At 43.5% G+C, this 16,729-nt stretch overlaps 1 protein-coding gene across 1 annotated transcript in view; it reads right to left on the reverse strand.

Annotated features, from left to right (window-relative positions):
• The window catches only part of FBXL7 (F-box and leucine rich repeat protein 7), a 190,780-nt gene extending 174,916 nt beyond the window's left edge, over positions 1 to 15,864 (reverse strand). Inside the window, exon 1 of the mRNA XM_075084249.1 lies at positions 15,122 to 15,864. Within this exon, the coding sequence (XP_074940350.1) occupies positions 15,122 to 15,158 (37 nt within the window). The 5' untranslated portion in view covers positions 15,159 to 15,864. The remainder of the gene's footprint in view (positions 1 to 15,121) is intronic.
• Positions 15,865 to 16,729: the final 865 nt, after the last annotated feature.

Raw genomic sequence — 16,729 nt, forward strand, 5'->3', positions numbered from 1 at the left:
AATTTTTTTCTGAAACCTCCTATTGTCAAGTCTATAGCAAAGAAAGTTTTGCACAAAAATCCTCACATTGGAACAGCATATGTTGTTATAATGCAATAAGTGCTGGGAAGGAGTCATCTTCATCTTCAAATCAACTCAGAGTACCTGCCATTTTTAAATGAGGAGAGGAGGTGGAACAGTCTTGTTAGTCTTAGTTCTGACAGCCACTGCTGCCAACTAAAGAGCAGTGCCCAATTATCCTACAACCCTACTTGATTCAAGTAGCAATAATCTGTATTGGTAATGGACATCCAAACCTATGAGGATGGAAAAGGGACAGCAGCAGTTTCCTGCTCATAAAAAGATTTTTCATTGGACACTACAGAACCTCAAACAGATCAAATCCCAACCAGGTGAAGTATAGCACCTGCAAGAGCTATGAAGAAGAAACTGTGTGTCCTTTTTCCTCCTGTGGAAAGGTAAAGCCCTAGAGAGATGGTAGGGAGCTTAAGGTACAGTTGGAAAAAAGCTGAGTGCAAAGATATCACAGAGCATCATTGCACCGTCTTCATACAGTTTCTGGAGAGTATGCTGAATCAAAGTGGATTAGAAATCAAACTAAAACCCTGAGAATTCTTTGCATTTGCCCTTGAGCTCTCACATTGTTCATCCTGCACCTCCAACACTACTACAGGTTACAAACACAAAGACCAAAAGCAAGTTTGTCATGTAAAACTGAAAATAAAACACAGTATACTTGCTTAAGTGCAGTCATGCTGCCTACTAGTTAAGGATTTGTGTGAAAGTCTGAGGAACTCCAGAGGCACCACTCTTTTCCTTACCCTGCCCTTCCTTACCTGGGTACATGAAACGGCCTTCCTCATCAGCCATCTAGGGCTACAAGACTAGATTACCTCATACCTATGTGACCTTGATCTATTCTATTTGTTACAAAGTGGTTTTGTACTAGACTTGAGTTCATGATTCCTGGGGAATGCTACCTACTGAAAGACTTTACCATGTGAGATAAAGGACTCATCCTGCACAAAACAGTTGCTTTTGAGTTTGAGCCAGCAGACTTGAGGGGTCTCTTCACAGGGCTGCCCATCAGCCAAGTACCACCACTTTCAGCCCTTGGTAAATACTGGATTTGTTCAACTCAAAAAAAACCTTGAATAATAAATGCTACTGATCATGCAGTGCTTTCGTCCACACTCCACTTGCTACCCATAAGCCAGCATCTACAGGGTTAAAGCAAGATTGTGTGAGGATTCTTTTTCTCTCAAGTGCATAGTTAGAGACCTGGCCTTGGCTCAAAAAAAAAAACTCCTAAATTTTCAGAATCCTTCACAATTTGTCTGACATTTCCTCAAAACCATGGACGGCTAGAGTTAGAAACGAGGCAGTGACCAGTATGTCTCAATTCACAAAAGGGCCAGGCTCAGTGTCCTACCTATCACATTCCTTTCAGCCACGTGCCAGTACCTCAGTTAGGAAGAAAATTGAGGAAAACGCAGGTAAGATTAATTGGTGCTTAAAAGGCACAAACAGACAAACCACACAATCACTAACAGCCAACTCAGCTGCATGAAAGGCTCCTGTGTCTGGCTAGACTTGTTCTGGTTTATATTCTAATCCTGTGGAAGCCAAACTTCACTTTCCAGGAATGTTTTTGCTCATGTAGGGACTTAATGAAGAAACTCTACACTTCAGTGAAGGACACAGCAGGGGAAAGCAGATCTTATCCACAGAAGGGTGTGAATTTATTTTCTATAGAAAAATGAGGCCTGGCAAAATGAAAGCAAGAAACCCAGAAAGGAACAGGTCTGCAACATCCACTTGTCCGACTGCTGACAACTCAAAAATGTTAAGCAACAGGGTGGTTCAATTCCACCTTATTACCTGACCCACAACTAGAGAAACACATACAATTTTTAAGATGCTGGGCAGTCATTCCTGTTCAGCTCTCACAGACAGAAATACAGCTTGACATAATATGTAGTTTTACAGTGAGAAGTGAATGACATCATTACCAAAGCCCTAAATCAAAACTCAATTTTTCAATCAATAAATTCCTGGACCACCAATCAGAAACTAACCCTTCCCCTTACTCACAATTCCTGTGCTACCTCTTGATAAAACTGTAAGACCATTCACAGTTGGATAATTTCTCAGATATGAGAAACCAGAGTCAAAGCAGGAAAAATTAGTAATTGTTTGAGGGAGAGGAAGTTTCACATTCACCTTTGTTCCAGCAGTTCCTGGCAAGAAAAATAAATACCCACAACAAGCATTCATGTGTTTCCCCATACAGACAACCACACAGTGCAACAAAAGGTACACCCACAGGGGAATAAAGAGCAGTAATTTCCCAAGAGAAATGAAGACATTAGCAAAATATTCTGCTCATGCCCAATGAGTGCCAAAGAAAACTTTCATACAGGACTATGATGTACAGTCTATACATAAAAACAGAAAGAAAAATCTGTTTTTAAAATATTCACCCCTAAAATCTTTCATGTTTGACCATTTTAATTCAGGCACTGTGGATATAGTTCTGATCTTTCATAGACCTGATTAAGCCACAGGGCTTAAAGACTAAAACACAGTGTTAAAACCTTTCATCTTGCTCAAAAGTTACCCCCTCTCCCACACAGAACAAATGTTCAAGGAATAGATAATGTTAACAAGTGAACTAACCCGAAGGTAGCTTTTCAGTACTAAAACCAAAACGTGAATTCCATTGCTGAGTAGCATAACACATAGCAATACCCAAACCACATTGAGCTGTACAAGGCTTCAGTTTTATATAGAAGATTCTAAACTGGGAAAGACCTACCAACACTTTAGAGCACTAAAAATTAACTGTGTCATCTGGTAATAAATTTTCTTCTGAAAAGGAAAAAAAAATTCAAGGCAATCGTATTTCAGGATTTCACCTATGAAAAATAAGCTGTATCTTCTAAACTTGGATATTAACCTACCCCCTGCACCATAATTTAAATGGGGGATTTAAATCCTTTTTGATCCAGTTCTAGAATATGTGGAAAGAAGCAAATTTTTAACCACCAGTATATGAATTACTGTCAAGTATTTTTACCAGTCATGGCTACATCAACTTGTAAACTGCAGAAATTATCTCCTACTATGACTAATACAAGTATAACATCTTCATTAGTCGAAGAAACAATCTTCATTTTCTAGGAGAGAAAAAGAAATTGTGATCCTGGGCTAGCTGTTTCTTCCTTCTGAAACAAGCAAAATTCTGTTGAAGAAGCTTTTTGTAAAAGCACAGAGTGTTTATCCTGCCAGGAACAGCAACAACACCACACACACAAAAAAAAACAACAACAAAAACCCCAGAGCCAGATTCGACCACCACAACTCTTAGGAGGATTCTTCTATTTTATCTGTTCTCTGCCAAGAGAAAGCATATTCATTGAGAAAGTGTGAGTTTCCTTATACATTGGAAATAAAGACTTTCTTTTCTTTAAACTTAATTATATATGGTCAAAAAAATTATACCTGAAAAACTCCAAACCAGCTGTAGACAGAAGTTTACAGAGCGCTGTTTAGAGATACTCTACTACTGTAAGACAGCCTTAACAGTTGCCAGAGCTTGCTACAGTTGAACTCTTGCTTTTGAAAGCCTGGTAGTACCTTTTGTAAACATACGTAACCAGTAGAAGTACAGGAGGATCAAGTTAGGGAACACTTAAACAAACTGGACAGACACAAATCCATGAGACCTGATGGGATGCACTTCTGAGGGCTGAGTGATTTGGCCAATGCCATGGCAAGGTCACTGTCAATTTTCTTCAAAAGGTCATGCCAATCAGGAGAGGTTCTTGAGGACTGGATGAAAGCAAGAATCATCCCTATCTTCAGGAAAGGCAGGGAGGACAACCTAGGGAGCCACAAGCTGGTCAGTGTCACCCCAGAAAAGTGACAAAGCTTCCTGGAAAACATTTCCAAGCCAAGAAGGTGACAAGGAGTCATTATTGTGGATTTATAAATGGAAGTCATAACTGACCAACATGATAGACATCAACAATGAAACAACTGGCTCAGTGGATGAGGGGAATACAGATGTGGTTTATCCTGACTTCAGTAAGACTTTCCAGCTCTGTTTCCCATAGCACCTTCATAGACAAACTGAAGAAGTACAGACTAGTTAAATAGTGAGGCAAACTGAAAACTGACTAACCTGCTAGGCTCAAGTTGTTGTGATCAGCAGCATGAAGTGTACCTGGACCCATCACTAGTGGTGGCCTGGATGATGGGACAGAGTGTGCCCTTAACAAGTTCTCAGATGATACAAAACTGGGAGGAGTGGCCGATACACCAAGGGGTTGCTGCCATTCAGATGGACCTCAACAGGCTGACAAATAGGCCAACGAGAAACTCAGGAAGGTAGTTCAACAGAAAAAGAAAAGCAGAGTCCTGCAGCTTGGGAGGTATAACCAGCTGGAAAGCAGCTTGGCAGGAAAGGATCTAGGGGTTCTGGTGGACATCAATTTGAACAAGAGCCAGCAATATGCCCTTGCAACAAAGAAGGTCAACAGTATCCCAGCCTGCATTGCTGGCAGATTGAGACAGTCGATCTTTCCCCTCTACTCAGCAATGGTGAGGCTGCATCTGGAATGCTGGTCCAGGTATGGGCTCCTCCATACAAGAGAGACATGGACATTCAGAGGCTCCAGTAAAGTGCCATAAAGGTGATAAAGGGATTGGAGCATCTGATGCACAAGGAGAGGCTTAGAGAGGTGGGAGAATTTACCCTGGAGAAAAGAGGGCTCAAGGGGTAATCTTATCAATGTGTATAAAGACCTGCAGGGGGAAAGACAGGGGAGTAAGGAAGACAGAACCAGACTCTTTTCAGTGACAGCCAGTGAACAGAAAAGAGGGAATGGGCACAAACTGAAATGCAACCACTTTGATTTAAACTTAATAAAGCAACTTTTTTTCTTTCTTTCTTTAAATCTACAGGTGACCAAGCACTGGAATAGGCTGTCCAGCAATGTTGTAATGTCTCCATCTTTGAGGGTGCTCAGAAATCTGACTGCACATGGTTCTGGGCAACCTGCTCTAGACGACTCTGTTTTGAGCAGTGGGTTGGCTCCAGAGGTGTCACTTCCAATCTGCGAGTTTGTATACTTCAGGCTTTAAAGTAGACATTGAGATATAGCCAGGAGTTGATTGGAAAATGTCCTAATATAATTTTACTGCCTGTATGGATCTCCACTGACAGTCAAATATTGCAAAACAAGAGAGCAATTCCTCAGCAAGAGGCTCTGCAGTAAGAGCACCTACGTTCTCAAGCCCTGCTAAAAACAGATGAGGGCCTTCAAGCTTGTTGGCTACAAAAGAGTACAATCAAACATGAACTCAAGGAGGAAGGTCAGCTACTAGATCTTCTTGACATACAAGAGCATATTGTTAGTTTCAACATAATGCTAGTATGGCTAACTAGAATTGAAATCCTTCTGCTCTGAGGTTTTTATTTATACCTCCTTTAGTAAATCCTAAGGTTCCAAGAATTCTAAAAGCATGACTCGTAGTAGTATAATATCAGCAATTTTCACCACATATTTCAGGAATAGCTTATTGTTTCCATCATCTCAGTTTAAAAAAAAAAAAAATGTATGTTGATGCCACAAGCAACTTCCTTACAAACTGTCAGAGAAAAGGCAAATGGAATACAGAGAACAGAAATGTGTTTTACTAGGTACTATATAAAAGATGATCTGTTCAGTACTTCTGTTACTCCAGTAGTGAGCTAGATCAAGTACTACCATCATTGCGCCAATGACAAAAACAACAACATATTTCATAAGAGCCACGAACACTGTAAGAAACTCTCAGATACATGCACTTTCTGTTCGTCAGTTCCCACGATAGTTTTACTAGCTCTCAAGGATAGGATTTAAATGAAATACTACTTCTTTAAGTAATTATTACACAATTTAAGGAAAAAACCTCTCCAAGTTCTTCTATTCCATGCAGTCACACTTAGGCAGAAAGAGTATTGTGTGCAATCTGGCAACAAACTAATATCAGAGCCTTAAATAGACGGCCTGCTTCTCCACAATGCATGCAGTCATACAAGCAAAAAAAGTCTGAGCTCCCCATGAACTGACAAGATTACACTTGTAATGTGACAACTAGACTTGATCCAAATTCCCCCTTCACTGTCAAACAAGCCTGCATGACTCTTGATCAAAAGGGCTTCTTCCTAGTTAACTATCATTGATATTATGCCAATGTTTCTGGCTTCTCCTTTTTCTTTTCTTTCTTAAAAAATAAAAGAACCAACCAACCAACGACATCTGACCTCGTAACTGCTCCTTTTATAAAATCATCTGCAAGTTTCATTAGTGTTTTTACAGGAACAAAGAAGGAAATTGAGGAAGATTATTTTTAAAGTAGATTCACTGAAAAGAGCATTAAAACACCTTCCTCCAAGCTAGTACACTGTTTGAGAAGACTGCAGCTATTATGCACATTTGTACACAAATCCCCGAGAAAGAAGTGTGTCACATGATTTAAGATGTTGATATGACAAATTTATGTGTTGTAGACAGGAATTTCCTGATTCAAAACATGGGCATGAAAGAGAGCTTCCTGTTTCTCTCTTCACTCCAAGAAGGGTCTTTGGAAGGGTTTACTAACACAGCCTGCCTGGATACAGAGCTCCAGGTTAAATACTACACTACCATACACACTACCGAAGCAAGGATTTGACTACAACGTAAGCCTGACTGCATGTCTCTTCAGCTCAGGAGAGTAACTATGCCACCTATTTCTGAATGCAAGTTGCTGTAGGTTATGCATTTTCACATCTCAAGTCTGAAAACAGATGTGTTAGAAAACAAACCCTTCCCACTGAGCAGAGATCCACTGAAAATCAGTGCGATAATTGATATGCCACTTCGGATTCCTCTGTTTAAAAGCCCATGCATATAAATGAAACCTGGGGTTGCACTTCCAGCAAACACTGCTGTAGAGCACTGGAAGGAAAAAGATTCCCAAAGCCATGCAGATGCCTACAGTAATTACCCAGTTCAGTTAAATAAAGACATGTGTGTTAAACATCCATTTGCATGAACAGGTAGTCTTACAACAAGGGTTTCAACTTGGTGGAGTTGTGGAAATGCATATAGAAAAAGGAAAGAAAAAAATAAACCACCGAGCAATTTTTTCCCCATTTACTTGTTTAACACAGAGGTCATGAAAGTGTGTAGGGTGAAGACACCTGCTTTGCCAAGAAATTACTTTTGTTGACTTTGGATACTGGCAGAGAGTTGAGGCGTTTTCCTTACATATCTGTTCAAACACAGCCAACTCAAGCCTTTCCTTTAAAGCGGTACTTGAAACTGTTTGTGCCTATTCCAGGGTCTCCTGCAATTCAGCCTAACACAATCACAACAGCACTTCTTCACACCTCCATGTGTGGGATATATGGGAGCATTTCTCTGCTCAGCACAGTTAGTCCTGTCTGGTTTTTGCTTTAGAGCTTCTTGGAGTGAAGACCCTTACTTTGGTCAACACACAGACCGTACTAATTTCTTGAGATGAACGGCCATGGCCCCTGTTGAACTTTCCTTCTCTACGGAGACACCACAGATACAGACACCACAGTGGCAAGCATGTAAGAGGTGTGATCTAGGGTACCAGGGACTTCTTTAATGACCTACAGCATAACATCAAGATGATAGCACCTCCTCTGTGCTTCAACTCCTCCATGGAGGTCTTGCATAAAACTGTCCTTAATGTGATGTCTATGCTAGAAAGCACACAGGTAAATTTGGAATTAAGTGAGGGATATGATCAGACAGAACTGATAGCTTTTCCCTGCCAAGGTCAGCTACAACACTACTAGTACTCAACCGAAATGTTTCTTCAGCAAGAGTCCCGCAGCATGTCTATCCAGCCACAACTTGTGCATCCATGTTCCTAGAAAATGTCACGTTCCTTTTCCTTATGAACAAGGAACAGATTCTACCGACAGCTCACCACCCATTTTTCAAGTTTTGAAGGTTTTTACTCCTTAATGAAATAGCTGTCCTAATGTAGTAAAGCACACATCCTGTATTAAGGAATATAGACATAGCTGACTACAAAACAAGGAGCAGAAATAAACCACTTCTGCATTTCAGCCTTCAAGTGTCATCCACTGCCTTCTGCCAATCACTTTCCTAACACAAACAAGACCCACAAAGAAGCAAACCAATTCCTAGTTAGGAATTGTTTGCAGAAGTGAGGAATTCAGAAGTAGCCAAAGGACTGAAAACACCAGAAAACAAAGTTTGCTGAGAAGATTTTTGGGGTTAGCCATTTAGACTTAAAACCATGCAGCCAATCCTGAATACTTGTTGATGTTTTTTCCACAAGTAATGATACAGTATCAGCTTCAGCTTGGATTTTATGAGTCCAGCTTGGTAGAAGGACTTTCTTTCAAGAAAACAAAAAATACAGTTTCAGTTTAGGAAAGTTACCAAAGCAATCTTATTTCCTCCCTGCCTCTGGGGAGTGGGTAACTTCGGGGTTTGTTTTTCCTGTGTGTGGGTTTGTGGGGGTTTTGGGGTTGTGTTTTTTTTTGCTTGGTTGGGTTTTGTTGTGTTTGGGTGCCTTTTTTTTTATTAAAATAAAATGTACAGAAGAGGGAACATCCAGTTACTTTTGCACTGGGCTGAAGCCAAGCCAAGCCAAGGCTATCTCCCTAAAGTACAGTTAGTTAGCTTATATCTATTAACAAAATAATAATAAAATAAAAGCGACTCTACCTTGCCCCATAAGCACTTGGTGAAACAAGTAATATTTTATTTAATAACACGCACGTGAGCCACAAAGTTACTTTCTGGAAAGCTACAGATAACATTAACAACTTTCAAGACTAAATTCCCCACAAATCTATTACTCTGTGTGTGTATGCCACATACATGCCTGCATACACACACAGGCAGTTTTGGGGGTTTGGGGTTTTTTTTGGGGGGGGGGGGTTTTGTTGCTTTTTTGGGGGGGTTGGTTGGTTTGGGTTTTTTTTAAGAAACAAAATACTGTATTATGAGAAACTGAAAGCTGCACAGCAGCTCAGCTGAATACAGTATCTGACCCTCCTCCTGCCCCTGCCATGTGATCTGGACAACAAGCAACATAAGCACTGAGCTTAGGGTAAATTTACTTTTTGGAGACAAATTGAGTAAACACACACACAATCCTTTTGCATCACTCAGTTGAAAGTTACATTAAAAAAAAAAAAGACTCTCATAAGCAGCATTTATAAAATTTACTTTTGCTTTGCAGCAGTTGGCCACTCTCAATGCAAATTCACTTTTAAAATCAACATTGTTTGAAGGATTGACATTTTGAACGTTGCTATCTTTCCTGTCTAAATCTGGCTGTCAAGAGGCATGTCTCAACTCCCTGAATGCAGCAGAGTGAAACACAGCTACAGGCAAAATGCAAGAACCAACTCTGGCCGAGCACCAGAAAGCAGAACACAATCGCATAAGTAAGCACAAGGCAGAAAGTGCCATTGAGCAGCACCATAATATTTACAGTAGTCCTACGGAGGGTGTTAAGGTTCAGTTGCAGCTATTATGCACTGGGGAGGTGTGCGAGAGAAGGCCAGCCAAACCAGGACAAAAAGACTTCTCCAGGAAGAACAAGATCCGTTATACCAACAGATCACCTGAGAAAGGATCAGAACAGAAAGACAGACGCTGGTAAAAGCTATATGCTGAAGACCATGTTTAACACATCAGATAGTAATGCATAAATGCAACTCAGACATCAAAACAAAGTGCAAATAAACTGCCCAGCCTAGGAATAGTTTAGTACTTAACTTGATAAAACTCTCCACTTGATTCTGGGAATCCCATGGGGCGGGGGGGTGTGTGGCAGAGAGAGAATAAAAAACTGCCCTGGCTGTTGACGAGGTAGTGCACAGAGAAGATACCCTGGGGGGAGGGAGGATATAATAATTCTGTAATTAAATAATTCAATAAAAGCTAATTTACTCTCTTTTCCATTCCCTTACACCCACTAAAATATCCTGTGAGGCTCCACAGATTCTAACAACCAGTATCAACCACTGATATACTATTCTGATTCGACTCTCTAAACAAAATAGCTTACCCATCAGTAATACCATTTCTCTAGTGCAAGATCACCATGTTGTACTGCTTTTCAGACCTGACAAACACTGCACGTGAAGTTGATCTACCAACACTTTGTGGGGAAACAAATCCTAACATATACAAAAGTATATAGGCCCTGAATAATAGAACTTTTGGATTTAAAAGATTTCCACACACAATGTCTGGCGTGTCAGAACACTTGCCATCACTGAATTTGCAGGAATCTAATCAAAGGCAGCATTCGGAAGAAGTTACTGTGTCCAACAGTAGCTTCACAAGAGAAGTGTAAAGTCTTAGGTCTGTAAAGCAGACCTTAACCCTTTCCCCCTGCTGAAGGGAGGGATTTAAGAGAGTAGCCTACTCAGGGCAACAAACACAGACTGACCTATTTCACCACAGTGCTATACGCCGGCAATCCCTAGCAAGCTTCACCTACCATACACCAGCTCACACATCATCATCATTAAAGCCACCTTCGTGAACCATGTTGCCTGTGTTTTGTGGCAACTATATCCTGTGACACAGGCAGGTTTCTGTACTGGTGCTTACATCAGCAGGACACTGGGATCTACCTATACAGGAATTCTCCCTCCACTTGGAGAAGGAACATTTTCAAAACCAGAACTGAGTTAAAGAATTTCCATTTAAATCTTCCCAAATTAAGTATTTGGATTCAAAAAGAAAAATAGTTTGTCAGCAGGGCTTTTGATACAAGAAGGATGTAGAATTCATTGCCTAAGCTGCCATTTCATCTCTATCTCCCTTGCCATCCTCTATTCTCCCCCGCACCAGGCTCCTGTGTCGTACCACGTCTTTCATGAAACATTTTAGCAGATCAACTGGAGCTGCTAGGCACTGCCACCAACCCTCTCTAGACCATCCTCTGGAAGGAGAAGGAGCAGGAAGTTTTATTAACAACTGCAGCAATCCGGAGAGTTGACTCATTAAAAAGACATCCCTTCATAAGGTCTGAACATTGGTATTGTCAAAATGTTATACCATTATTCAGCTGTTCTCAAATTTGACTGGTTCCCAAGTCTCACAATTCAATGAAGAAGTCAAATGCTGAAAATTTATGGTTATTTTACAAAGCAGCCACTCCACCCCAATGCCACAGCTTCCTTTACTGTATAAGAACACAGATTGTTCTGCTGGTTCATGTCACAGAGTCAATTTCCTTACAAAAACCAAACCTTTGATTTTAAAGCCCTCCCCTTCACCCTATGGATGCAAAAGCATCTCAGGTGGCAAGAGGGACAGCATCCAGTCACCTTCTCCCAAAGAAAGTGGGTAGATGTCAGCTGCTCCCCCCTCCAACAGCAGGCTCTATTGCCAGCCCCCGCCAAGGCTCGTGCCCAGCACACGTAAGGGTACTCTGCGCAGAACTGTTACGGAGATGGCGTGCAGCAAGGTATGAACAGCAGCTGCTTAGGTGTCTAATCCACTTGGCAATAGTGAAAGAGCGACATACATCAGTTCAGCCTCCTCATCTGTGACAATGAGTCGTGTCTTGTTTGGTCAGCTGCAATTCTCTTCAGCAATACATTTTAACAAAGTTCCGTGAACAAAACCCCTGAGTTTTGATAGCAAAAGGAGCAGCGTGTTGTTGCAGAAGCTATCAGACATGAGGTAGGCATGCTTCCACTTATTTAAAAAGCAAGCAAAGACCTAAATCAATGACAGAGAGGTAGATGATTTATCCTTAAGGCAAGAAAGTGAAGGACAACAATGAGTGCTCTTGCTAGGGTAACTGATGATACATTTCCATTGCATGGGTGCAAGTCTTTCAAGAACTGCTCCATGAACAAATAGATTTCTTCCTCCAGTGATCTATTACCTTCTGTCATGCTATTCACATATGACTGCTGGAACACATTCGGAAAGACTAACTTCAAGTTCTAACACTTCAGTCAGAATCTACTGCACACTATGATAAGCCTGAAATCTCAAGCTCCATATTCTTCCAGGTAAACAGGCTTTCAGAAATCATCTCACTTACAGAAACATTTTTAAATGCCAAATTAAAACTAGGAAAATAAATTTGTATTTAATAATTTACTCTTAAAAAGAGGTAAACTCCTGTAGACAAAATTTGGTATGTTGTAATACAGGGGGTTTTTTTGTTTTGTTTTTTTTTAAGTGAGTGTTGTGTTCATATCCCATCTGCATGACATGATTTTTCAGAGAGGCAGTTTTGATTGCATTTAACCTTTGTTTAGAGCAAGTTTTAGCCAATCTTAGAAAATTAAATTTGTGGAAAACAGATATACTCAAAGGTGCCAGGAATTATTCACCAGGCTCTGTAAACTAACTTAGATGCTTCAAACATCCAACTCTCCTGTCCACCTTAACATGACAATTGCAGCTTCCAATAAAATTCTGTTCAATAAAGCCTTGGACAAGCAAATAAGGACATGAACAACACTGTACTGCCTTTATTTATGTCATCAGTGGCAAACACTTAGACAGCTGCATGAGATTACTACATATACAAGGTATATGCGAATTTCAAAAATTGGCTAGACCTGACAAGTGTAACAATGTAACAATCAATGCAAAACGTAATTTCCTAACAATAAAGGTTATGTAGTAGTTTAGCAGTGGTGTCTTGAGCAGGAGTTATCCTTGCCCTAATGCACCTCTTTAGCTTTGCTGTAAGAAGCAATTCAGGCAAATTCCTGATGTTCGGCAGTTTCACAGCAGATGGATGGGAAGGCCGCATGAAAAACAACAGCCATTTTAAAAGTCATTTGTAGTTGTCTTTCCAAAAAATCTCACCTAAGATATTAGCAAGCAGCAAATGAGAAAACAGCATTCAAGAAGTTCAACTAACAAAGGCACTTTTCTCCACCCCTAAAATGGCATACCATAGAACAACGTTAGCCCGCAAAGCCCACTGTGCTGAAAACTATGCAGCACATACCTAACCACAGATGACCCTCTATGAACGTCAACCCAGATACTCAGGTTGCTCTTAAAGCACACAGCAGTTGGGTGTTTCCTCAGAGCACTACACCTCTATCAGGGAGCGCAAACACATACTGTTAAAAAGCAACTTTTTATGGTAATTAAGCAGTTCATTTGTCAAAGGCACCAAGAGCCACAGTAGCTCATGCAAAAAGGCCTCCCTTTATCAGGTTTAGATTTGTGCTCCTCTGCATCATCCAGAAAGAAAGTAGCAATCAAGAGGTTCTCCAAGTTTCACAGTAATTGCTGATACATGGAAGCTACCAGGAAACCCAGATCCATGAGCACGCTAATGTTGCATGGGACAAGTGACCTAAATTGAAAAAACCTAAGTTTTGGTCACGGGATTTGGGGAATTTCATTTACTTTTATTTTCTTTTATTTTTAAACCAGTATTCCATCTATTTCTCAACTCAGGTAATGGTCTGTACTGCAAAGATTAATTTGCCATACATAGGCTGCACTCCCAGGATCCAGCGTCCACTCTGTATGGAGGAAAGAGGTGAATTAATTAGGAATACCCTAGCTGCAAACAACCTCCTTTTCCTGTCAGGTAGTTCTGGAACAGTAAAGCTCTGCTCTGCTTCACTGAGGGCTGCAGAAGGCTCAGTGTCCACCACACTCCTCCCACAAAACTGTACATTAACTGAAGCAAGTGTTCCTCCGAACCCATAGGAAAGCTCAGGGATGCAGCCATGCATCATGCTAAACACCGCTCGGCAACATAACTTTTGCAGGTGACGAGAAAAATAAACACTGACCCTTTCAATTCTGGGGGAAAACTAGGATTTCCCCTTTTGGGAGGAATCCAAAGAGGCTTTGATCACAACTTCCAGGTTCACATCATTTATGCATGAATTATTCTAGTGATGGCATCAAGTGAGCTTAAACCCCAATTCAGCAGGAATAGCTTCCGACTTCTTCAAATCCCCTGAAAGCAGAGCTCATTTGGCAATAAATAAAAGGAACTGCAGAACCCGTTCAAGAAGTCGTGTTTTTCATCTTTCCTTTTCACAATCTCCGTGCATATTTTGGATGTGAGAGAGGTGTATTCTTTGGCAATTGCTTTCTGGACTCCCAGAGAATCGAGCACAGACCATAGGACCATGTCCCTCGCTCCACCCACAAGCCCTCAACAAAAAAAAAAAAAAAGAGAAAAGGGGGCGGGAGGAATGTAGTGATCCTATATAGTTGCCTGATACTATGAAAGGAAGACATATACACTACCTAGTTGCCTAAATACTATGAAGGCAAGACGTGTATAAGACAGCTAAAAGTTAAAGAAAGCTTAAAACTAGCTGGTGGGAAGACAAACTTTCTGTACTTGCCATCGGTTTGCCCGACACCAGCTGACTGTCCCAGTAGTCCTTCACACCAGCAGCAAACCAGCTGAAATTCATCCCTGATGCAACTCCAGCGAGACTAATAGGTTTCCACACGATTGAATCAGGCCCTGTATATCTAAAACCAAATCCACTAAAGTTTCACTGAAGCGAAATTGCAGGAGTACAATCCATGGATAACAGCTGGAGAACATTAACTCTCCCCCCCTCCTCTTTCCTGGGGTTAATTTTTTTTTTTTTTTTTTGCTGTTCAGACAGGAAGCAGTCATATACCATACTGCATAATATAAGGATCCTGGGATATAAGGACAAGTAGAAAAGGATTACAAAGAGCTCTCTAAAAGTTTTTAGCAAAAAGTTGCACTGCCGTAATCCCTGAGCCGCCTCCGCGTTTTAAGCCACGCCACTGCCCCTACATCGCGAATTGAGACAGCGGTTACCTCCCACCTAGTGAAAAAAAAAACAAACCCAAAACATAATTAAGGGTATTTTAAGGGTCTCAGGGCAGTGGGAGCCCGTGGGCCGTATCCCCGTTCCCGGGGGGGGGGGGGGGGGGGGTGTGACCGGGCGAGAGGCGCCGCGGCGGAGTTATCCCGCCGCGGCGCCTCTCGCCCGGTCACCCCCCCTCGCCCCCCCAGCCGTGGCGACCCCGTCGTTGCCCCAGCACCCCTGTTTTCCCCCCAGACTCACCCTCGCTGCCGTACTGCTTGCCATTGTTCGCGCCCATCCTGCCGGCTTCATGCTCGCCGCCGCCTCCCTACGCCGCCGCGCAGCATCTCTCACCGCGGGGCGCTGAGCGGATGATGGAAGAGAATGGGGGGGAGGGGGGAGGGGCGGGAAGGGGGAACCCCGGGAGTTTTTACGGCGACATGTCCCAGGCAGCCCTGCAACTTCCACCCGCTTCTTCTGGGTTGGCCGACACCCTCCCTCCCCCCCTCAAAAAAAAAAAAAAAACAACTCTAAAACAAAAAAGAAACAAAAAGTGAAAGAATCAAAAATGCGATGTATGGGGGCGCCGTCCCCGGTTTCCAGCCGGGGTGTCAGGGCAGGGGAGGCGGCTCCGGTTATAATCCACAAGCGGGACGGGCGGGACGGCCCCCGGGCGCAGGCTCCGCCGCCGGCGCTGGGGCTCCTCCGGTACTTCAGCGCCGCTCCGCCTTCCTCCTCCTCGCAGTCCTGCTGCTGCCTCGCCCGGGAAGCCGCTACCAGCCACTTGTTGCCCGGGGAGGGAGGGAGGAAAGAAAGAGCCGCCGCCGCAGACTTTTGTTAGCGGCAGGCGCCTCCTCCCGGCGCCCAGCGCCGCCGGGCCGGGGGGAGGGAGGGAAGGAGGGATGGAAGGAAGGAAGGAAGGAGGGAGGGAGCCGAGAGCCGGCCCCGGCCTTTAAAGACACAGCGCCCGGCCCGGGAGCTCCCCCTGCCTCCTCCCGTGTCTTGCTCCAGCCCCGCCGCCCGCTGGCGCCCCTCAGCCCGCCCGGGCCGCGCCCCGACGAGAGGCTTCGCCGGTCCCTCTCTCCGTCCCGCCCGCCCGCCCTCCCGAAGCCCAGCGGGCGGTGCGGGGGGGCCGCGGAGCACAGCTCCCGGGGGACCGTCCCGGCGGGGCTGGGAGCCCTTTGCCCGGGTGTCCTTCCGACGGTCAGGTGCTGCCGGTCGGGCACCTTCGGGACACCTTCCAACCCTCTGCAACTCGCAGGAGTTGTCAGGAAGTCGCCGCGTGTACCAGGAAGGGGGGCAGGCCGGCTGTTGCCTGCCCTTCCCTGCTCCTCGGCAGTTCGAGCGGTTTTCTCCTTCACAAACAGCCTTCCCGCAGGCACTCGGCTTCAGTGGATCGCTCCTGGCCTTCGCCACCACAGTGGAGGCAAAAAAACAAAACCACCAAAACCCAACCGTCTAACAGCCCCAGGCAAGTTCTTCAGGTACCCTATACCTATAGGGACGGGTGCCTTTGAGATGAGATGTTTCTGTTTAATTCAGCTTTCTTACAAAACCGCTGCTTTTTCTTTCACCCCAAAAGACTGACTCTTGAACTCTCACAGGCCACGGGGATTGTCAGGAAACCAGATGCAACGTGTCCTTTCAGCTCAAGCCTTAGGGCTGTTATTGTGGACTCTCGTAGGGACTCGCCCACCATTACTGATGGCATCGAACGGGACATTCCGTATTGGCAACGGTGGAGTACGCTCAGCGGCATGAGGGACAGCAGTGATGGGGTGAGGAACTCCTCCAAGGGCAGCCCACCCTAACAACACAATGGGGGATCACGGGTTTCACTGCTGTGGGGGCGTCTGCACTGCCTCTGCC

The sequence above is a fragment of the Phalacrocorax aristotelis genome, chromosome 2, assembly GCF_949628215.1.
Source record: "Phalacrocorax aristotelis chromosome 2, bGulAri2.1, whole genome shotgun sequence".
In the NCBI taxonomy this organism is placed as follows: Eukaryota; Metazoa; Chordata; class Aves; order Suliformes; family Phalacrocoracidae; genus Phalacrocorax; species Phalacrocorax aristotelis.